The 24,429-nt window shown below is 42.6% G+C and overlaps 1 protein-coding gene across 1 annotated transcript; it reads right to left on the bottom strand.

The window, feature by feature from the left end:
- Positions 1 to 1,055: 1,055 nt before the first annotated feature.
- Positions 1,056 to 23,834, bottom strand: LOC308292634 (uncharacterized protein). Its single transcript, XM_080735027.1, has 21 exons — positions 23,747 to 23,834; positions 20,603 to 20,767; positions 19,592 to 19,755; positions 18,876 to 19,056; positions 17,784 to 17,987; positions 17,437 to 17,584; positions 16,867 to 16,982; positions 16,107 to 16,278; positions 15,865 to 15,968; positions 15,364 to 15,438; positions 15,039 to 15,206; positions 13,642 to 13,734; positions 11,809 to 11,889; positions 9,613 to 11,584; positions 9,429 to 9,521; positions 9,272 to 9,337; positions 7,211 to 7,300; positions 4,808 to 5,635; positions 4,598 to 4,699; positions 2,721 to 2,762; positions 1,056 to 1,864 (listed from the first exon to the last, which is right to left on the bottom strand). Exons 2-21 carry the CDS (start codon positions 20,747 to 20,749, stop codon positions 1,632 to 1,634), a joined length of 5,079 nt encoding a protein of 1,692 aa, XP_080591153.1. The 5' UTR covers positions 20,750 to 20,767; positions 23,747 to 23,834; the 3' UTR covers positions 1,056 to 1,631.
- Between the last annotated feature and the right edge of the window lie 595 nt (positions 23,835 to 24,429).

Below are 24,429 nucleotides of genomic sequence, written 5' to 3'. Positions count from 1 at the left end.
CAATTAAGCACAACAATGATACAAAAACAAAGCAGTCCACCCTAAGAAGGAACTGAAGCCAATACTGTTGCCCCTGGTGGGAGGCAGTACAGTGGGCTGGCGGGCAGAGCCGAGTGTGGGCCAACTGGCAAAACATTAAAGTACATCTACACAGATTGGACTTGACGATTGAAACTCTCTGCTGAAAGACTGAGGACAGTCAGGACATTATCTTGCACAGCACCCTTATGCCTAATCTTATTAGTCTTTTTCTTTTTTGTTTTGAAATCTTTAAATAGTGAAAATAGATTGTATATCAGCCATTTTCACCTTTCTTTCTTTTTTTTTTTCAAATAGTAAGGGATAGATAGCGTATAAGTCCTGTGCAGGATAGGTAGCCCTGAGTATACTGCACAAGTCATTCACTTAGTGGTTTTGATGTTAACATTGAAAAAATTACAGGTAACTACAGACTTAGGTCAGGGACTTGAACACACAGTGTTGTTTGAACATTAGTTGACTTCAGTCCAGGAGTCTTTGTTTTCCAGGCCAATTGAAGGACCCCTTAGCTGAGATAGACATGAAACATGCCACCCCCCCCAGACATTGCATAACATTGTATTTCAGATTAAACTTTTTCATAAATAGTTTCACTGACTATTGGTGTTGTGTAAATTAGTGTTTGTATATTTTGAAGCAGGAATGCAAATCAGCAGTGCTCTCATAAATCCAGCGCTATACATCAGTGACCCAGGAGATAGTGTCAGGATATCTACCACAACCACACGAAATGGACTCTGCTGAACTGGGGTTGCTACAAGTCAACTGTTAAGTGGGGCCTGGCAGACAGCGCAGGATGCAAGTGTGGCGAGCCTGAGCAGACGGCAGTCAGAAAACACCCGTCTCCTGTACAAACCACCTTCAGAGGCTGGCTTCTTCCAAGTGGGACCAGAGACACGGGTGTAGCTCCACGACACCGATTCTGACATGTGATGATGATATATTAAAGTAGAATAAAGAAAACATTTGGGGCAAAATACACACTTCTCTTGCGAACCCTGTCCTGATAGTTTTAATGTTTTTCACACAAAACAGATTCAAATGGCAAATATATGACAGCGTTCACTCATATAAAACATAAGAACTTAACTTTGATTTACAATACTAAGACGCATATAAACCAGTGACATGATAACTAAAATATACAATGTAAATTACCCCCAAACTCAACCAAATCCCACTGCTTGATGTATTCTCTGTCACACTCAGGTGTAGCACGCTGAAGTGTAGCACATCTATTTTCATGCCATGTCATTTATTGATCACACCCCAGGTAGGCTGAACAATATCCTCATAATTACATTGTTATATTACAGAGTCATACTGATTGAGATGTATTTCACATTGAAATGTCAGTCATTCCTGTCCAAGCACCTTTACTAACGAAAGATACTTAAATGTCCGAGTTGCTACAGTGTCTCCTTCTCCACTGTTGTGTTCCAGGTTCTGTGACTGTCTTGATTTGACTCAGGCACGGTGGTGGTACTCTTCTTAATTAATCTTCTTTTGTCAGACCAGTGTTGTAGGCATGTAAAATCATGTCTGATTTTTAACAAAAAAGCTAGCATTTGAAACCGATCCATCCATAAAACTCACTTTGACTTTTTTATGCCCCTGTTCCTCACAAAATCTCGTATATTTTGCACAGTTCTATGTTTCAGAGTAGCATATTCAGCATCTCTACACTCTCTGCTCTCGATCACTGTAGCAAGTTGACCCTTGGAAATGTGCACTTTGAAGTGCTTCATGACAGCATTCACTTCTTTCTCTGTCCATTTCATTTTCTGCTTCTGCCTCTGCCTCTTCTTCTGCTTCTGCTTGCCATCTGCAAAAATACAAAAATGCAAATTGCTTAAAATATTTCCAAGGAATATTGTTTACTAATTCAAATTCATAATAATGGTCAGCATTTCGAGTTCTGTGACGTATCTTGAAAATAGTAGTTAAAGATCAACTGCCATAAAGCGGGTGTGCCTGTTGGTTGTTATTTTGTGGGAGGCATGGCGTTTTTTTGAGCGGTGGTCACAACGCTCCTATACGTGGCCGTGTGTGTGGGTCTGTCTGTCTGTCTGTCTGTCTGTATGTCTGTCTCCGGGTATGTAGCCTGCAGTAACCTTTTCTGACCACACATGTTAAGGGAGGGGCGCTGTTGCACACACACACACACACACACACACACACACACACACACACACACACACACACACACACACACACACACACACACACACACACACACACACACACACACACACACCGCTCAGTTCCCACGAGTGTGATTTTTATTTTATTCTAGGGTTGTATCGTATTGGCATATTAATAAGGGCCTGAATAAAGACATGGCATATTGGCATAATTAATAAGTCACGGAATGCTAAATGAGGGATAAGGTATGACCACTGCTGCTTGACAACTGCATGTAACTGAAATGGAAATAACTCGCCTTCCCAAGCTCTCCACAATAGCTCAACACATGTGGGGGACCCACGTTTGAGTAGGACGTTAAATTTACAGATTGCAGCTTTAACTATTTGTATAGACATAAATGACTAGCATAAACAAAGGAAATTGTCAGGAGGGAATAAGTCAAGATATTAACTCTTGATGCAGCATTGCAAAGTAGTATTTTGAGTTAAATAATAGCAAAGGTTAAATCTGGGGTATTTGTTCCGATACATTACCTCTGGAGCTGCTGACCTCATCCAGTTTTTCTGTGTGTTTTTCTAGAACATTACAAGACAAGGTGATGTTATAAGTCCAAATGTCTTCAAGTGATACATCATAATGTACATAATAGACCATATAAAAAAAGTCTGGAAAAAGAACTCCTGAGGTGGGTCATGGATCTCACTTAAAGAGCACGAATTGAACGAATTGAATTTGACGCTGAATTGAATTTTAATACACACATTAATCATGTCACCAAGATTGCCTTCTTTCACCTTAGAAATATTGCGCGAATTAGAGCCTATCTAACATTGGACGATGCAAAAACGCTGATCCACGCTTTTGTTTTCTCTCGGCTTGATTACTGCAACGCACTTCTCTCTGGTCTGCCAAAGAAAACAACTGACAGTTTGCAACTTGTTCAAAATGCAGCAGCCAGAGTTTTAACTAAAGCTAAGATGAGAGAACATATTACTCCAGTCTTAGCGTCGCTACACTGGCTCCCGGTTGTTTTTAGGATTGATTTAAAATTATTTTACTTGTTTATAAAGCTCTAAATGGTCTGGCACCTTCGTACCTCTATGACTGCCTGCATAGATACGTTCCAAACCGCCCACTCAGGTCTTCTAGTGCTGACCTACTCGATGTGCCTAAAATGAAATATAAAAAATATGGTGAAGCAGCTTTCTGCTTCTACGGACCGACAGTTTGGAATAAACTCCCACTACACCTAAGACAGGCAGCCTCTGTGGATAGCTTTAAAGCACAGCTCAAGACCTATTTCTTTACTCTTGCTTTTAGCTGAATTATTTTTTTTTATCTCTTTGATGCTATTGACGTCCACACTGTTCTGAAATTGTTCTTCAATGTTTTATGTTTTTATTGTTCTGCTTTATTGTATTCATGTGTATTTTATTTTTTCTGTTAAGTAACTGTGCTTCATTTTCTGCTCTGTAAAGCACTTTGAGCTGCATTTCATGTCATGAAAGGTGCTATACAAATAAAGCTTTATTATTATTATTATTATCCTCCATTTTGAACCTCATCTTCATATAATTTGTCCTCTATACGATGTCACAATTTTCACTAACTCACTACATGTCACATTGTTGGGCTGTGGACAGCATAAACCTGCCTACCAATGACATTGTTGATGTGGATTCTAATCTAATAGAAAACTAATTCCCCTTTTCTCTCTGGAAAGGTCTCATGCTGAAATAGAAGAAGTCATTGTTTTGCATTTACAAATATTGATGTCACTGGTCAGCAATGTCTGAATTGGTTCAAAACTGACAGAGGAGTTGGGGTACAGACGGTGTCTATGCCAGTGGTTAAACCATGAGAAACCCAAAAGATGAATTTGGTCTCTCCAGGACCCAAACTTACAAAAATACATCATGACTCATGACTTAACCACTTGTAATGGATGCAAGCTTGTAGATCTGCCATTTTCACTATATATCAAAATATTTTATTTATTTATTTTCAATCCATGGAATTGTTTAATTTATTGAAAATGTCTGTGTTTATTTTGAAAAACAAATTACACATTTTCTTTTCAATTCAATTTTTTAAAGATTTGTTGTTGGGCTTTTATGCCTTTATTTGATAGGCATAAACACAGGAAATGGGGGAGAGATGGGGAGTGACATGCGTCAAAGGTCGTCCGGACAACATAACAGCATCAGAACCACGCAAGATGCAGTCACAAAACCTTATATGTGTATGGTTGAGACCACAAGAGGCAGGGTTAAAAGATAGGTGTGGTCTGAGCAAGGGTGCTGGAAGTAAGGGATGAAAGAAGTTATCTTTCTGTTGCTGATACGATTCATTTCATTAAGAGTTTTACAACATGTTTTTACAACAATGTTGTACATTGTGCTGCTCATACCCTTTAGTTGAACAGGTTGAACAGGCTGAACTGATTCTTCGTCCTCTGCCTCATCATCACCATTGTTTGCAGTGTCCCAAGCCAGATCTGGTTCTATTTCATCTTGAGAGAAAGGTCATACATGTATTATGTATATTACTCAAGCAATGTGTCTCTCACAAACATGCAGCACACAACAAGTTTAGATAATACATTAGCTTCAATACATACCATCAATTTCAATTTCACCGAGTGATTTTCCTTGGAATTTCCAAAGATATCCATGCTCCATTTCTTGTACTAGCTTTGAGATTTTTGCCAATTCTAAAGATCCTCCTGGCAGCTGATAAAAGTCTCTGTCGGCTCGGATGTAACAGCCCAATAAGGTGGCAAGTTTGCAAAGCTCGTAGTTTTTGAGGTTGAGAATGTGGAAAAGTGTTCCGGCATGCTTACGGAAGTATCTAGACCTGAGACACTCTTGACCCTGTGCACCGCACTCTCTTGCAAACGTCTTAATGCAGTCCTGTCCGTTGAAGTAGCCATGGCCCTTTGGCGGAGAAAATACTAAAGGGTCAATGGTTACAGGAACACCACATGTAACTCTTTTGTTTACAAGCAGCATCACTGCACTGTCAACTTCAGGGCTTAACAAAACAGCAACTTTCCTACTGCCACCTAATTTGCCTGCTGTGACGTCCACCCTGCTGAAATGTGTGCACAGCTTTTGCTCAAACTCTGACAGGACAAAAGCTGTGTCTGTGTCACGGACCTCTGCCCAGGTCCTTTCCATGAAATCCTTGATGGTCATTTCAGAGACTTCACTTGCATGTAGTTTGTTGAACATGATTATTTGTGCGAGTGTCACTTTAGCAAGTCCTGAGTATGCCTGTGGGGAGTCTTCTCTGTTCAGGTGTTCCATTGCCTCCACCCCTTTCTTTTCTAGGTACCGGTACAGAAGCTGTACATCATGTGTGAATGGAACGGTCAGCGGTCGTTTGTTGAGCCGAGTGGAGAGAGCAACTTGAGGAGTATGCAGTTCTTCCATTTGTTTTGCTTGTCCTAGAAAAAGGCAAAAAAAAATCATCATATGTTTTTTGGAGCACACGGGACAGTTTTTAAGTATTTAGATATTTGATATTCATTGTCTCCACCAGCCGAAGGCAGGGGGAGAGTATGTTTTCGCCCCTGTCCGTCCGTCCGTCCGTCCGTCCGTCCTACTGAGTTTGTTACCAGCTAATCTCCGGCGCCGTTGGCCCGGTCGCTGCCAAAATGAGCACACACACTCCCTGGATGCCAATTCAGAACCTCTGCCCCACATTTATCCAAATAGCCCTGTTCTAGCGCCACCAACAGGCCGATGTTTGCAATACACATTTCTGTACACTACTCCTACAGATTTTGTCCAAAAATCACACAAATCGGTAGACAGTATCTCTACAGTCATGTGATCGACAAGGATCTGTCTGATTGTCCATATTCTATCCTGATTAGCTGATATTAGCTTTCAAAGTTTGTAAGATTGGTGCATTTTGGACAAAATGCCTCAAATCACAAACGCAGAGTGCAATTAACATGAAATCGCGCACACACGTTCACACTAGGATGAGGAAGAAATGCTACTTCAAAATCAGCCTCATGGTGGCGCTATAACAGGCCAATTCGTGGTTTTACCTATAACTCCACTGATCAGTTTCAAACTTTGTAAGCTCACTCCCTATATGCCAAGGAAAACCCGTTCCTTGCATTTTTCACATCAGCCTTTTTTTAGTGCCACCTGGAGGCCGACTTATGTAAGACACATTTTTGGATATTACTCCTTCAGATTTTACCCAAAATGAACACAAATCAGTACACAGTATCTCTACAGTCATATGATCAAGATGGATCTGTCCTGTATTAAATATTCCATCCTGATTGGCTAAGATTGGCCTCCAAACTTTGCAGGATTGATCCGTTTCAAACAAAATGCCTCAAATCAAACACAGCGTGCAATTGTAATGAAATTGTGCACGCACATTCGCAAAAGGCCAAGGAAGAAATTACACTACAAAATGTTCATGGTGGCGCCATGAAAGGCCTAAGATTGGTGAAGAACACATGCCACCCTTTTTACATTGGCCTATTATACCACCACCAGGACGCGTGGCTGGTGGAGACCTGTGCTCGGAAGAGCACTTATTCTAGTTCAGATTTGATCTTCCTATACAAACCCATTGTAACTTCAAACACCATTTTAACCAAGATAAATTAATCTAAAGCACACAATCTTGGTTCTAGTGATTCATACATGAGGAGGCCGTGTTGATTACAGGTTAGGGCACTGGGTGAAAAAATGGGTTACAAAAGAAACATGGCCTCCTTACGTAACCATGTTGTGCCAGTAACCGTGTGCACAAATTAAAACGACTATTTAATTACTGTAGGTCCTGTGAGTGTTCCCAAAAATACGATGACAGTTACCCTCCTGTAGTGTGTTACTGTGTTTAGTTTGATGTCACACATGCACAGTAGGGTGGGCCTAATGGCCAAAAAAGGTGCCCAAAATGTCCCTGAATAATGTAGTTTTAGATTAATTGTACAATCTGTAAGTACATTCATGGAGGGGAACTTAGCTTAGATTGTTAGAGTACTGACCAGTATTTGTGGCAAGCGTGGAACCGGTAGGATTACTGTTCCGCTGTGAATAGCGGCATGAAGGCCAGTCGCTCTCCATGGCCCCATTTGCTAATTAGAGGAGAAGGATATGTTGGATTCATGTTAATGTGCAATTTCAGACATTTAACCACTTCAGCTCCTTTTCCCCTCTACACCAAATCCCGTTGCCGAAACTCTTTGGCGAATGTTCCTCTAAGATCAGCAAAGGTTCAAGCGCTTAATGTAAAACTTTAAAAGAAAAATAGAAGTGAATACAGTGTATGTGTGACTGTGTGTGTGTATACTCACAGTCACAGTGTTTTTGAGATTAAGAGAGATTGAGACCAGGAGCGCTCATTTCTGGGCGCGAGGTGGAGCAAGCGGAGTCTCTTTCTGGGGACTGCATGCACTTAAAGGAATTGTTCAGACCAAAACACATATAGGGTTAAATCTGCCTTTTATCATACCCCTTCATACCTTCTTTAGTCGATTTTTTTCATAGCTGCCCCTGTTGCTAGTTTTCGCCTGCCCCTGTTGCTGGATTTCGCGGGCCCTCTCATAACTAACAGAGTAGATAGTCCTTAGGCTAGTGCGGTTATTTCTTTAGCTTCAAAGTTAGTATTTTTGTATTGGATTGTGTTTACACAACATCCTGAGACCAACCAAACCGCTGTTTTGACCTCACAGGCACCCTTACTTGTCAAAAGGCTTCTGCTCTGCACCAGAGCGTGTATCAAAACAGCGACGCAGTTCGGCCAGTGGAGACGCCCCTCTCGTTCCGCTTGCCTCTGATTGGCCAAAGCCTGTTGCCTTGACCCGACACGTTATAAGTTATCTTGAGTATGACAGTAGTTCGGGTTTTAATGTTAAAGTAAAGGCGAATTCGAATAAGCTTTAAGGAAATGCTGAGTATGAACGTTAATTCCCATTTTATGGTTTCCTTAATTGTTTCCTACAGCCCATGTTTTACAAATGTAGGCTATTACATTTTTGGCTGTTGTAAATAAACAGTTATGTCTGCATTCTCTAGTAGTGAACAAAACAAGACAGTATATTTTTATCTTTTCAAAACGTGTGTTGTGAGCCGTTTTCACTAATTCTAATTTCTCTTTTGTACCATGCCAACCCATTAAAAAACACCCAGCACAGAAGATAAATAAAATGACAAAGTAATCATTTTCTTCCAGGCCTTTCACAGTACAAGTATCAAGTTTATTTTGAGCACAGCACAAAAGTGTCAAGTGCAGGCTGTGTTGTTAAGAGGGGCGTCTCTATAGAGTATAGGGGCGTCTCCACTGGCCGAACTGCGTCGCTGTTTTGATACACGCCTGCACCAGAGCAGGGAGAGGAGAGCCTAGAAAGGGAGGGGAGGAGCCACAGACATAAAAAGGTAGACGCCTCTTCCGGCTCTCTGGTATACCCGTCTCACATTGATAGGCATTTTTGATTGACAGGCTTGGAATTCTTCCGTGTGCGTAACAGACACGGAAGGTCGGTAGGCAAATCACAGGCAGGTGGGGTGGGTCTTTTCGTACACAGCCGGAAAAGACGCATTGTGATTGGCCAGTAGTTTTTTTGAGAGGCAGCCTGCCCTCGACACTTCCGCTTTTCTGCCTATCAGTACGGGTCGCTCCAATCAACTGCAGCAGTGAATCAACTGCAGCAGTGGACGAGGTATCTAGCATTTTATATCTGTGGGAGGAGCAGAGGATCTTCTCGTCTGTTTGACAAGTAAGGGTGCCTGTGAGGTCAAAACAGCGGTTTGGTTGGTCTCAGGACGTTGTGTAAACACAATCCAATAAAAAAATATTAACTTTGAAGCTAAAGAAATAACCGCAATAGCCTAAGGACTATCTAATCTGTTAGTTATGAGAGGGCCCACAACAGGGGCAGCTATGAAAAAAATCGACTAAAGCAGGTATGAAGGGGTATGATAAAAGACAGATTTAACCCTATTTGTGTTTTGGTCTGAACGACTCCTTTAAGGTGAACTGCAAAACCAGCGCCCGGGTCTCAATCTCACTGGTACCTCAAAAACACTGTAACATATACACTTTTTACCTGTTGAATCCTCCTGTGGGGATGTGGTGGGCTCAGCTTGTGTTAAGTCCATCGTTCTTCTTTTTCCTAACATTGGGGTAAAGTAATATAATTCCACTGCAAGTGTGGTTGACAGTTGTTATATCAATTAATGAAACATTTTGTGTTTATTGCATACCCTCAAGCTGATGGGGATGAGTCGATTCTTCATCCTCTCCCTCATCACCACTATTGTCTGCAATGTTCTGATCCATATCTGGCTTTATTTCATCTTGAGAGAAAAGCAAATGTATACATACATGTTACTAAATGACAAATATGCACACAGTAAGTTTAGATAATATGTTGAATTACACACATACCATCAATTTCAAGCTCATCAAGAGACTTCCCTTGGAATGTCCTAAGATGTCCTTGTTCCATTGTTTCTACAAGCCTTGAGATCTTTGCTATTTCTAAAGCTGCCTCTGGCAGCCGATAGAAGTCTCTGTCGGCTCGGATGTCACAGTCAAAAAAGGTGCCAAGGTGATAAAGCTCGTTGTTTTGGAGGTTGAGAATCTGAAAAAGTGTTCCAATGTGCTTTCGAAAGTATCTAGACCTGAGAAACTCTGGACTTCGCGCTCCGCACTCACTTGCACAAATCCTAATACAATCCTGTCCACAGTAGGCAGATCGGTGGCACTTTGGCTTGGCAAATACGAAGGGGTTACTCTCATAGACATTGCATGTAATTCTTTTCTTTACAAGCAGCATCACTGCACTGCAAACATCAGGGGCTAACAAAGCTGCAACTTTTCTGCCACTTCTGCCTATCATGTCTACCCTGCTGAGGTGTGTGCACAGCTTTTGCTCAAACTCTGACAGTAAGCCAGCTGTGTCTGCGTGGTGATGAGCCTGGACCCTTCTCATGAAAGACTCGATGGACATTTTGGAAATTTCATTTGTATGCAATTTGTTGAAGATGCTTATTTGTGCGAGTGTCACTTTGGCAAGTGCTGAGTATGTCTTTGGGGAGTCTTCTTTCTCCAGGCTTTGAATTGCCTCGGCTGCTTTCTTTTGTAGGTACTTGTACAGAAGCTGTACATCGTGTGTGAATGGAATGGTTGATGGTTTGTTGACCTGAGTAGGAAGAGTAACTCGGGGTCGGCGAGTGGGAGGATGTTCTTCTGCCCATCTGGACGAGAAAACCTTCTGAAATGTCTGTACCTCCTCTACTGCCTGCTCATCATCACCTGCCTTGGCCTTATGCAGGATAAGGTCACTTATCTTCATAAGTCCACGCTCCAATTTCAATGCAAGAGTTGGATTCTGATAGGACTGGTTCTGTTCATCGAAACCCGAAACCTCTTTCATAGCCTCAATAACTCTGTCAACACTGTTAGCTTTTACAGCATCCTCAATAGAAAATGATGATTCCTTCTTCTTCATGGTTAACACAAGTCTACCCAATACTCTGAGTGTATCTCTGATGTATTTCTCGGAGACAGTTTTGTTGGGATCTTTACCATGCTTGGCACAGAGGTCCTGAGCCAGTTCTAATATATGAACATCATTTTGAACAGCAACTGAAACCTCATCTTGTATCATAGGTCCAAGGAGTTCAAGCGTTTCAGGGGAATATTTGCCGTTCAATTTTGATTGAGCAATAACAGCAGGAGGTATACAACGATTAACCCATCGGCCAGGTTCAGTGACTTTGTCAGTCTTAGAAGGGCATTTACCCATATGCTTCCACAGCGTACGGCGGGCAAACATGGCTTTACAATATAGACAGGTCACAAAGTGATGACTCTTGTAGTTTTTTTCTTCTGTCGAATTCTTTGGTTTTCTTTTCAACTTCAGTTTTCCACTTTGCTTGTGCAAAACCTCTTCATTGTGTTTGTGATTTCCTTTGTTTCGTAAAATTTCAATTAATTTCTTCCTTTCCTTAGAATTCTTACGTAATGAGAAAGCTTTAGCGACATCTGGCTCTGTCTCTTCATGCAACCTTTGCAGGTGGCGAGAAATTTTAGTTTGTGCTTGCCCACAAAAGTAACAATAGTTTTTTGTGGTGTAATCGTGTTCTTCATTCTGTGTCACTATCTTCTCCTCAACAGACTCTGTGACTTTTCGTACTTTCCTCAGAGAAGGAAGCCGCTTGTTAACAGTCGACTTTCTCAAACGAGGAAGCCTCTGCTTGCTAACAGCAGACAAACTAGTGCTGCTGTCAGAATCATTGCCTGGTTCTGGTTCACTGTCAGGCATATATTCTGCAAAGCAGGATTCTGGTTCACTGTCAGGCATATATTCTTCAGAGCAGGATTCTTCAGAGCTGGAAGCAGTTGGGTCCTCTGCCTGTAAATGAACAAGACAACAAATTGACCTCACACATCCAAGAACAGAAAAGGAACATGATAGCCTGTACACTGTATATCTCATTTGGAGATACGTATAATTCTAGACTGAAGCATACAGTAGGTGCACAAAATGTCAGTAGCTGGATGAAATTAGCAAAGGGGAGCCATGTGTGCAGATATTAGCCGTGGCCGTTTATATTGGATATATTTATTTGTACTGACATTCTTCCTCTTTGGTGGCCTTCCTCTGGGCCTCTTTTGGGGTGGGGATGGGCTCCTGGATGCTGGGTTGGGCATGTCATCCTGAGAAAGGAAAAAAAAAAAAACTTGAAGCTTGTTCTTTAGAGCTACAGTATAAGACAGCTGGCAGCTGTGCTAAATATGATGAACAAGACAACAAAGTGATCGCACACATCCAAGAATTCTTCTACGTACAGTTAGCTGCTGGACCTGTACGCAAACAATGTTAATGTTAAGATTACATTTTTAATAAAAAACAATCCAAAATCGGATCACAGATCTGCAGTGCCCCAAAGATAGAGCTTCCAGTTTGGGACCAGAAACTGAACCAGATCTGCATTTTTGTCCGGATCAACCCATTCATCTGTGACCACTTCCTGACTAGTCTGGGATCACTTCACTTTACGGGGTTTGATCCGGTCGGGAGCGGAAACCACTTTACGTCATGTTGTAGTCCTAGACGGACTACACTTTGGCCGGAACTATCAACCGGATTCAGTTTTAACCCAAAATATTCCCCTGCACCCAAGGACATACTAATAAACACCTTGATGAGGCGTAGTTTTGCTTTCGAAAAATTTGTTTGGTATGTGCATCTTTTAATTCAACTCGTAGCGACTGGCAAGACTACGTAGGCTACTCCAGCATTTTAAAAGGGATTGGGGAAACAAACGGGGGGAACTAAATCAAAGCGACGGCGCTTCTTCTAGTGGTTTCCGCGCTTTAGGCGGAAACCAAACGGTCTGTTGTGAACGAACACCAGGCTCTCTCCCGGGAGAAAGCCTGGTAGGCGAGGTTACTTCCTGACAGCGTTTACTTCCTACAGTATGTAAACAACACTGCTCCTAGCTCAGCAACGGTAGCATGGATTAAGAAGACTAGCCCTTACCCGTTCAAAGATATGAGCTCCAAAATGATGTGCAGTGTGTGGGTTATGGGATGTGCACTGTGCACACAGTATATGAGGGATGGAAAGTAACTTTAACTGGTGCTTGCATGATGTAGGAGCATCAATGTAAGAAACCCGTTTCGTTTAATGGCTACAAAGATACTGTCCCCCCCCCCCCCCCCCCCAGCCCGGCCGCCCACCCGCCTGCACACACACCCGCCTGCCTGCACACACACACACACACACACACACACACACACACACACACACACACACACACACACACACAGAGCTGGTTAAACATTTTGCCTCAAGCTAGATGCAGAATAGATGTGCCTCATGCTAGATGCAGAATAGATAGTAGATACACCATAAAAATGCTAATATACAGCATACGATTTGTGAAAGTGACAAACGGGCTTCACAGTTATGTCAGGTGTGTTCATATGCTTATGGTGATGCGATTTCAGATCAATTGCTCCAGCCACTGAGGAGAAACGCTGTGACAGACACTCACTCACTCACTCACTCACTCACTCAGACATTCGCAAAATTATATGTTTGATGTGGTCTTTTGTAATCGTGAACGGACCACAGCGTGCACGCCTATTGTGCACGATCCGTGCTTGATGGACACACACACGCCTAGCCTGGAGTTGCTCAGACTAAAGCCCTTTGCACACAGGTGCGTTTATCCGCACGGATAAAACGGACAATTTCATTTTTTTTTACAGAAAACAATGATTCTCTACGACCTCATGCACACCGGATCCGAATTAGCCGTGCGACGAGTGGCTGTGGCCATGCGTTTTTTTCTCGATCGTTGTGGTATGAAAAGGTTTGAGAACCCCTGGTCTAGACGAAAGCGTAGGTGCACATAATGTCAGAAACTGGGAGCAAAGGGGAGCCAAGTGTGCAAAATTAACCTTTATATTGGATGCATCTTTCCTCTTCGGTGGCCTTCCCCTGGACCTCTTGGGTGGGGGTGTGCTCCTTGGGGCTGGGCTTGGCATGTCATCCTGCGAAGGGAAAAAAGACAACAACTGACACTTTTTCTGAATGTAAACAATTTTCAGTGGACGCCAGCTGACGCCCAACACTAATCCTTGCTGTTAATCAGTCCTGTTAATTAAAGGAGTAGTTCACCCACAAAATTACTTATTTTCTATAAATAACACACCGCATGAAGCCTTGAATTCAAATCTTTGGCTCAGGAATTTGTCGCATTCCTGAGCCAAAGATTTGATTTGATTTGATCATGAAATTATACTGGACTCGAAAAGTATCCTGCTGGAGACTCCGCACTGTCAGGCACGTAGTCTCCAGTAAATGATTCATCAGAGCTGAAAGCTGCCGTGTCATCAAACTGGAAACATTTAATGACAAATCTTACATTATTTTTCACCTTTTCAGTTGAGTTTCAACAATTACAATAATAAATCATCTCAATGCCACCACAATATATTAATACTTTGTCTGGATTCACAAGGGCTCTAAAGGCTCCCTCTTGGTTTTCTCTGTTTATACAGGCACATGTTTGCCGGAAATAGCTGATCTATAAGCTCACAACTCTTTGGTAAACAGAAAGTGCATTTTCAGGCAGGGATAATAATTGTATTGAATATGGAGAGAGAACTCATACAGGATTAAAAGAAAAGTGAAATTGTAAGTGATGACAGAGAAACTAAACACTACAAAAGTTGATAAATCGGTAATCTCTCCTGATTGGATTAAATTGGCAATCCATTAGAGTTCTCATAAACAAACAGGTGTTGTCATGCATGCCCAACCCCAAGCACCTAATAACATCTGGGTGGCGTTGTTCCGACGTCACTTTACTCAGTACTCAGACGTTGCGTTCGTTTGACTCTCCCCATTACCTAGCCTGGGCTGGCTTCCAATTTCGGGCTTTTGATCCGGTCGGGAGCGGATGGCGTACTATGTAATTCTGTAGTCAAAACGGACTACACTTTGGCAGGAAAAGCCAAACCGGAAACAGTTGTAACCCCTAATTGCGCATGCGCTAACTACTTGCACATGCGTTAACTGGGTTGAAACTGTTTCCTGTTTTGTGTTTCCTGCCAAAGTGTAGTCCGTTTTGAATACAAAATGACGTAGGATGCCATCCGGTCTAGACCGGATCAAACAACCTGTTTTGTAAACGAAGACCAGGCTTTCTCCCAGCAGAAAGCCTGGTGAGGCGAGGTTACCCCATTACCTAACCCTAGGCGTAGCCACATAGTCGGAGTAATGAGACGTCAGACTTTCATAATTATCCGATACATCTAGCCATGGTTTGCAATGGGAACAGTCTAAAACGTACTTCCTCAGTTGCTTTTTGCACAGGCTTATTCTGTGCAGGGATGTCCTCCGCAATGCTTTCAGAGATCCTTTCAGAATCACTGTATTGTGCACTGTCAGGTAGGTAGTCTCCACCACAGGATTCGTCTGAGTTGTCAATCTCTGGTTCTTCTGGGCCTCCACAAAATGTCTGTGAATGTACAGAGAATGTGTAAAACAGCTGCGTGAGCCCCAGTCTCCCCAGTGGTTGGCAGGAACTTGTGCCACCGGCACCCACATGCCAAACATAGTAATATTTGAGATTATATGTAGGTAACTAGACACCAGAACATGGATAGGCGATGTACCTGATCATTCCCAGACAGGGAGGTCGTAGTAGGGCCATTGTCCATTTTTGTCAATCTTGATTCCTCAGGGCATTCCTGTAAATGTATATACAACAGTAAGACTCCCTAATCGGGAGTTAAGCGACCGTCACGTCCCATACACAAACTTTAGAAGGCAGTCGTAGCCAATCAGGAGGGAATATGAGAAATGGTACAGATCCATGTTGATGACATGCCTTTAGAGATACTGTGTACTGCTTTGCGTGATTTTAGGCCAAAATCTGTAGGAGCAGCGTCCAAAAATGTGTTTTGCAAAAACACAAAACAGTATGGCATTGATAGGGCTAACGGTGGCAGAGATAGGAGTAGGGGGAAACGTGTGACGTGACGGACAGACTGACTGGCAGACAGACAGCCAGCCGGTGGAGCTTTTCATAGTAACATAAACATATGCATACAGTATGTAGCCTATGTGAATGTGAGGTAGATGCAGGGACAGAAGGGTAGTGCGTGCACGTGTACCTGTACAGGCAGTCGGGCGGGCTTTGAGGAGAGCAGATTCATAGGCACTGGCACGAACACAGGAAATGGGACAGGCAGGATGATCACCTTGGGGAAGTTGTCATCTGAGGGAGAACACATGTGAACTGACAGAATTAGGAGTGTGCAACTGTTTCATTCAGTCAAGAGGACACCAAATGGTGATTCTGACTGTGATTTGGTATGTGGACTGAAAAACAATTGCCGCGATGCACGTGCATTACCTGTCTGTGCCTCATTGTTGACAACCTGTGTTGTACAGGAGACTCCTACATCCTGAACCATTGGTTTACAGAGGATGGCTTTGTTCTTCAGAATCTTGCAGGAGGAGGAGGTGGTGGAGGAGGAGGAGGAGGGAGGAGAGGTGTTCGTTGCTACAGCTTTCAGACTGCAGGTCTAAAGTATAGCGAAAATACAGTAGGGCATACTAAATTAGACCAATTAAAAGAAGTGGTGGCAGCACCCTCTGGGACTAAATCTGTACTGTAAATGTAAACTTAACAAGGCAACCTAGATGTGTGATTAGCTGAACTGCTTCAGCACACCTGGTGGACAAAGTGACATACAGACATCCTATTCTATCATTTCTGCAGTTAATTTCTACTGTTAAATGAAGAAAACTCATCTATTTCTCTCCTCAGTGGGTTGACCAACTAATGAGCATTGACCATGCAGGGGATTCTTTAATCTTCCAAAAGTTACGCTGTTTATTAACATATTTACCATTGGCTATGGGATTAGTAGTTACGGTCGCAGTTCCCCTGGCTATGGGATCTATCGTCGCCGTGAACAATGCTGCTTACTGTGTGTAGTCTATAAAATGTGTAGTAGAATGTGTAGTAGCCACTCAGTGCTAACAGTGACATAAAGACCAATCATAACATTTATGCAGTTATGTGGCCCTTATCATGATTTGTCCGGCAACTCCTACCAGTACTTATAATATGACTTAATAGTTTTTATTTAACCAGCTGAACTGCCTACCTGGAAAGCCATGGCACAGGGTAGAGAGCAAAAGTTTTTGATAGATTCATCAGACAGGGCCACGTGGTAGGCTGGTAATGTGATCTTACTACACTTGTCACACGGATATGACACATCTGTATAAGGAGACAACATCAGTAGGTTTAAACTTTAGACAGGAATCTTCGTATAACTCTTTTGATCAAGACAGGGTGAAAAAGATAAGTAATTCTATAAATTCCCATTTAATTCACAGTTGTGGAATGTTGGCAGGCAGCATTCTAAGAAACACCAAATCAAACATCATCAAAATCTGAATTAAAATATTCATGAATTACAACTAGTTAGCTTGACATTTTCTTTGCAGAAGTCTACTCAATCACTAATGGACTCTCACTCTAGGTCTACGCTATGGTGCATGTGAATAAGCGTGCAAATCGTTAAGAGTAGGCGATACACCAAGAAAGCAAATCTATTTTGGCAGGTGATTCCTCACAAAGCAGTTGGTGGTCGGTAAGAAACCAACACAGAGAAGCAAAGCAAGAGGCAATGCTTGGATTTTGACTGAGAGGCTGGTAGAGTTATTGGTACCTGACATACTGGCCAACCGGATCTTATAGGCCATCACACAGCTCTTGGTACATAAGAGGGCAACATTGCCGTCGCTCTTAACATCAAACATATCTGATGTCTGCCTGTAAGTCTTGCAAATGTTGCATGCACTCGGTGTCTTGATTTTCTGAAATAAAAACGTAGAGGAGACATTAGGACCCGTTTGTACACGACAAATTTGCAAACAAGTCAAACAGGTAGTCAAATTTACTATCACCCTGTGACTGTGACCATCCATGTCACTGTTCTCGGTGGTACAACATAGGTGCGGCACAATTATTTGAGAAAATCACTATTATTTTCCATAATTAAATAGTTTTCTGTACCCGTTTGAATGTGGTCAGGCATTCGTCACTGCAGAGTGTTCTGTTGCCATCATGCAGGTTCAGAGTGATTATGTTCTTGAAGCAGCAGGCATCGCAGTTCACACAGTAAAACACTGTCAGGTTTTTAGCTGTACGGAAGCGTACAAAGCAGTCATCACTGCACATCTTGTGGACAACACCATCCAAAGTTAACTCATATTTGCTCTGCAGAGGAGATAGGAACAGTGGTGTTGTGATATATGAACACATTGCTGTTTTTAATATTACTTTTAAAGAGGTGGTGCCATAGTTTTGTACTTTTTCTGTTTTGTATGTGTCTATGATGTTAACATTACTCTAATAGACCACCGGGTGGAGTTATAATGTGCAGATTTGTCTTCCCCGTGTATTTTTGTTTACTTCTTGAAAGCTGAAAGCCTCTGAGTCAAAAGGCCCAGTCGAAAAACACAGATTTAATGACATCATATACTCATCCCCTCCTCTTTTACCATTCACCCAATCTGAGTTCCCAGAGGTTCTTTTTTTCGCCACTAGGGGGGCGAGAACCATTCACCCAACACTGTGGGTGTGAATAACTCCAGCTGGGTCACCACCCACCTGACAACCAGGCATACTTAATGCCACATAAACACACAATTTTAAGTATTTCTGTACACTTTTCTTTTAAATAAATGTCCTTCTAATATATAAAAAATAAATCATGGCACCCCATCTTTAAAGCATTGCGGCTGTATTGACTACACAATGCTACAGTACATACAGTATGTGATGGGCTGCATTCAGACCAGTGGGCCCCTGTGTATCATTTATATACCTGTATTATTAATTTGTGTATACCCATACAGTCATCATTGGTAAACCACATAGAAACTAAAAGCTTTGTACATATTCCCTTACAATGCAGTGTATGAGATGTACAAATTGTACAATGTTTCCTTACATAGCATAGCACTGAATGAAGTGTCTGCTTTGTACATTGTTCCCTTCAAATTCAGTGATTGTTTTGTACAATGTTCCCCTACAATGTAGTGACTTTTGTACAACTTTCCTTTACAATGAATGCAATGATTGTTTTGTACAACGTTCCCTTACAATGCAGTGTTTGTTGCACAAGCTGCAGAGTGACTGTGATGGTTCTGGCCGTAAGGCTACTTTATTGATGATGGTTCTCTTGTGGTTGAAGGCGGAAAGGCAGGTGTTGCTGCAGAATGCCTTCGTGGTGCCTTTATCGTCCACAGGAGCTATGATCAAATCCTGCGGGCGCTCTATCCACCTGACAGAACATGGGATCAGGAGAGCAAATTTGAGATAGGACAGAAGGGAAACGCAATATCCAAATGAAAATCTAAGCACGGAGAAGTGTGACATGTTGGTCTTTCATTCTGGAAGCATCACAACAAAGACCTAAACAAACATAGCAATGATCTCTTAGAATTATGTTTTCTGCATCTCGGACTCCAATTGTGCATCTCTGCAATTAACAACAAGTGTTATAATAATTCAACACACACACACACGCATGCGCGCACACACACACACACACACACACACACACACACACACACACACACACACACACACACACACACACACACACACACACACACACACACACACACACACACACACACACACACACACACACACACACACACACACACACACACAAAGGAAGCGTTACCAAATTTGGGAATTGTCAACAGCAGATGCAGATTTCAATTGCATTGTTTTTCAACACTTTGTCAGCTGTGTACAATTCCCAACTATGCACGTATGATAGAGCCCACAGTAAACTAAAGTGTACTCACTTAAAGCAGTTGTGGCACTCCCTTTTGGCTGGGTTGGCTGCAGAAAGACATGGAGCAGAGCAGAAGAGGTCTGGGCAGTGCTTCCTCTGGTAAACTGTCCGGCCTTCCACCAGGGTTTTCTTACAGTGTGAGCAGGACATGCACACATCGCTGCTCTGGTCCTCCTGTCAATATCACTGACTTAAGTTACACAAACCTGGACTGCATGCTTCTACAGTATACTTGCACCATTATTGTATATTTGATAATTGTTATGAACAATATTATCAAGACATAGTTTTGGTTTGTATTCTGTACCTCTGCAGTATCGTCATGCTCTTCTTTGATGAGGTTTGTATTCTTGCGACCGTAGGTCGCACTTACTACAGAAAGCTGCTCGAGGTGTCCGTCCGTCCGTCCGTCCGTCACACACGTCACACGTCACACTTTTGCCCTGCTCATATCTCCGCAACCGTTGCCCCGATCCATGCCAGATTTTGCACACACACTCCTTACCTGCCAAACTACAACCTCCAAGGACCCCCGGAGCTCCAGGGACCCCCAGCTCCCTCGGGGACCCCCAAGTGTAAAAAATGAGCACATGTGCAAAAATTACCAAATGACCACCCCAACGGGGCTGCTCACGGGGCATTCCTGGGGACCACCCACTCCTGGTGCTCCAGAACGGATGCAAAAGTGGTGGCGCCCCCAGTGGAGGACCCCCTGCCACTGCAGCTCACATAAAATGCCGTAACTCGGGCTAGGAGCGACCGGGAGAGCCGGGGCCGGTACCTATTCGTCCGCCTTGGCGGCGCGGAGACCCCACCCCTCATTTCTCACATGGCCCTCTAGCGCCACCATGAGGCCGATTCAGATTTTGCCCTAAAATCACGAAAATCACTACACAGTATGTCTACACTCATGTCATCAACATGCTCAGGAAGATTTTGGAAAAACACATTTTTGCTCTATTTGTGGAGATAAGTGACCTACGGTCGCTTATCTCCCGATTAGGGAGTCTTACTGGTGTACCTCTTCAGTATCGTCATGCTCTTCTTTGATGAGGTTTGTATTCCCTGCCTCTTCAGTATCGTCAGGCTCTTCTTTGATGCTTCTAGTTCTCGCACAGCTAGACGCAGTAGACGGCCCCTCTTCCACAGACACTGAGTCATCATCCATCTTTAGGCTTAAGCAGACCTAAGAAAGAGAGCCAATTTGGAATGTGAACTCTTGTCACAAACTGCATAACGGATAGTATAGTTGGGTAAAAAATGGCAGTTCCGTGACCACGAGAGCAAAGGTCCGTTTCTCAATGGATTTGTCATCTAGGAGGGTTATTAAACACATTTGGCCGGGGTGTATTTTTTAAAATGGCAGGGAAAATGTTTGACCTTCGGTCGCAACAATAAAGGAAAAAATGAATCTGCTTTAAGTGGATGTGAGGGGTCAAACTAAGGGTTTTAAATTATTCTGAATCCATTGCAAGCATTTGTTTTGCATGAAAAACATTCCTTGGGCTAAAAAACGGCCAACAAAACTATGGTTTAGTGATGAGTCATCAATTTTCACAGTCTTTTTAGGTCCGTTTTTAGCCCAAGGAATGTTTTTCATGCTAAACAAATGAGACTGAAAATTACCCTAGCTATCAAACATTTTCCCCGCCATTTAAAAAGACACCCCTGCCAAATAACCCTCCTAGATGACAAATCCATTGAGAAACGGACCTTTGCTCTCCACGGTCACGGAACTGCCATTTTTTACTCTACTAAATGCGCATTTAAAGCTGCCTGCAATCCGTAAGCTTCATGTCCTAACTATGATTTGAACTTAGAGTTGAGTCAAAAAGATAACTAGGGTCCCGAACGGTGCTAGCCAAGCTCATACATATCATGGACATATGGAAAAACATACACACAAGGTCAAATGTTGAAGCTGTAGGCACCACTAAAAACTTTTTTCTTAGTCATTTTTATCTGCCTTTATTTACTGTACGTATATCTGCCTAACCCTACTCTCCTAACACTGATGATTTGTCCTGCCTTATTGCCTATGTTCTCAGAATCAGAATGCTTGTTACATTCAAAATCCTTTCTGCCCAAGTCAAATAAGTTGACTTAAAAGCACTTTCTGCCCAACTTAGTCATTTTGGAATGTAACAAGCATTCTGATTGGCTTAGGACATAGGCAATAAGGCACAGTGATGCAGCAGTGTTGAGCAGAGCTAGGCAAAAATGTAAATTTGATCAAAAAGTGAGTTGGGCAATTATGCTATGAGGCTAACGATGTGCATGCAGCATGTCTATGGTCCGATATGTATTTGATCGTAGATATCTAGATAATATCTATGATAGTCTTGACAGAGTCCCAAAGCTACTTAGTTTGAACCTGTGTGGGGGATCAAACTTGTACCTCTAAATACACAGGTAAGTATAAAGTACCTGCTTGTTTGACCACCTGCCTGGGGAGATTGCACTGACAGACCTACAACATCTCCAGGAAGGACTGTTTGTCTAAAGAAATGTAGTCTAAATCTAGTTTTTGTTTTTTATTTGACAGGGACCGTGCTCATTAATGGACATGTCAGTTTTCACTTCAATGTAAATGAGCCAGAGTTAGCCAGCCGTAGGCTAATTTTCATCTGTGATCCCTGGACCCCCCTTGGTGGTGATCAACCCCCCAATCCAACCCTTGATGCTGAGTGCCAAGCAGGGAGGCATTGGGTCCCATTTTTATAGTCTTTGGTATGACCCGGCCGGGGAATTGAACCCCCGACCTCCCAGTCTCAGGGCGGACAATCTAACCACAAGGCCACTGAGCTGGTGTTCTATCTATGGGGCAACATACTACTGTGAGACATACCAGATCATCTGACAAAAAAAGTGCTTGTGTTTACCCAAACTTTGGGTAAACACAAGCACTTTTTTTGTCAGATTGGCCTTTGGCCTTTGGGTCCCAAAGGCCTTGCCTGACTGCTAGCGTCCGACTCACACCACACTACACCACCAGCAGGGGGTGGTGATGTGCGGACTGAAGTGTCAGGCTACCAAAGGCCAACCGCCAGTCGCCAGTCGACAGCAATGCAACTCCTTGCATCCTTGCTTTATCCCCATTCCCCAATGGCGGTTGCAAGGAGCTGCATTTGTGTGGACTCTGAGTCTAGACTGGCATTAAAACTCTTTAGTTGCACATAGAGACGGAGTTGGTTGCCATTCCTGAATTTGGCAGGGGTGGGGTCTACTGAATTTTGACCCATCTCCTGCCATGCTCCTGAATTGTAATTTCTCCTGAATTTCTCCTGCATGGATTGGGGGATTTCCATGGCAACATGTGTCATTTCTCCTGGATTTGGTATCTAAATCACCAGAACACAGGAAATGACATAGGCCTATTATGTTCAAAGGTTTCTGGGGGAGGACCCCGTGACACCCGCTTAAGGGTTGTGGGCAGTGCATATAATAGTGAGATGAGATATTCACTTAACAGTAGTGAATATTAGTACATATGGGTCTTACATTGCTTCAATTATCAAATCAAATTATGTACACCTACTTTTTGCGTTTTAATTGTTGAAATTGTACCCATTATTTCCAAGGCAAGTAAAGCAAGCCAATCCAGGGTTGTCAACATTGGACTGTCAGAATCCAGGAGATTTATTTTTGGGGGGTGCGCGGAACTCCCCAACCGGGGTCTGGGGGGTCCTCTCCCCAAAACTTATGAATAGATATTATTTTCCTGTGTTCTGTTGAATTTTGGGAGTTTGATACAAAATCCAGGAGAAATCCAGGAGATTTGCCAATCCAGGAGACTCCCAGGAGAGGGGTTCAAAATCCAGGAGACTCCTGGGAGATCCAGGAGAGTTGACAAGCCTGAGCCAATCCTAATACAGTCCTACGCCCCCCCTCCTGAATTCTGACTGTCCAATGTTGGCAACCCTGTTATGTTAGTATATAAATTTAGTTGCATTGGTGCAATCTGCACTTGAACTGCAGTTCAACAGAAAACATTACATTTTAAATCATTAGTGATTAATAGTGAATCAGTCAGCCCGCCATAAAAAAAAAATGTTCACATTTAGCAATAGCTATTAGCTCCTAAGTTTTACTCTCCCCTGGACATTTGAGACTATTATGTGTTAAGAAGCAGCAAGTCAATGATACACGAGAAGGTAATAACTACCTAAGACAACCGTCGCAAGGCTCCCAGTCGGTACAGTCAGTGAATGAGTTCTGTTTCGAGAAAGGAAGCAAAGCAAGGCTGTTTATTGTTTACACAGTAGAGATGGGACGTTCGTGAGCGAATCGAATCTTTTGAACGCTCTTTGAAATTATTATGTGATCCGGTTCGCAGTAGGGAGCCGTTCCTTCCTAATGAGCAGTGGTGAAAAAAAGGACTAAACAACACTGCAATGTAGAAATACTCTGCCACAAGAAGAAGTTCTGAATTAAAAAGTACTTGAGTAAAATTACATAAATATTGGTGTCAAATGTAGGCCTACTTTAAGTACTACTTAAAGTAGAAAAATGTATTCATTATGCAGAAATTGAATGTCACGTTTCCCAGGTTTTCCTCATTAAAACATAGCAGATCTACAAGCTCACAATGCATCACGACACGATGCATTGTGAGCTTGTAGATCAGCTATTTTCAAATGGCAGAAATGTATATAGGGTGAAATTCAATTCAATTCAACTGTTGAATTGATTTGTAATTCTCAAAATCTCCTAACTAAAACGAGTCTTTTGAACGGCTCTTTGAAAGGAACGGATCCCAGAGATCCAGCTCACTTCAGAGTCATAAATCCCACCTCAGACCAGAATGATGAAAAAAAAAGAAAAAAAAAGCAGGACTGATGTTCACGC

This window comes from Nannobrachium achirus (assembly GCF_963921795.1).
Source record: "Nannobrachium achirus genome assembly, chromosome: 10".
Classification (NCBI taxonomy): Eukaryota; Metazoa; Chordata; class Actinopteri; order Myctophiformes; family Myctophidae; genus Nannobrachium; species Nannobrachium achirus.
The sequence above is the reverse complement of the archived record's forward strand: the minus strand, read 5'-3'. Positions and strand labels throughout refer to the sequence as shown.

Excerpts from the sequence above, each read along its gene's own strand:
- LOC308292634 (XM_080735027.1), bottom strand. The coding sequence starts at position 20,749 with ATGGATGATGACTCAGTGTCTGTGGAAGAGGGGCCGTCTACTGCGTCT. Across the intron at positions 19,057-19,591 it reads GAGTGCCACAACTGCTTTAA|GTGGATAGAGCGCCCGCAGG; the intron begins GTGAGTACACTT and ends ATGTTCTGTCAG. Across the intron at positions 7,301-9,271 it reads CCCACAGGAGGATTCAACAG|CAAATGGGGCCATGGAGAGC; the intron begins GTAAAAAGTGTA and ends TCCTCTAATTAG.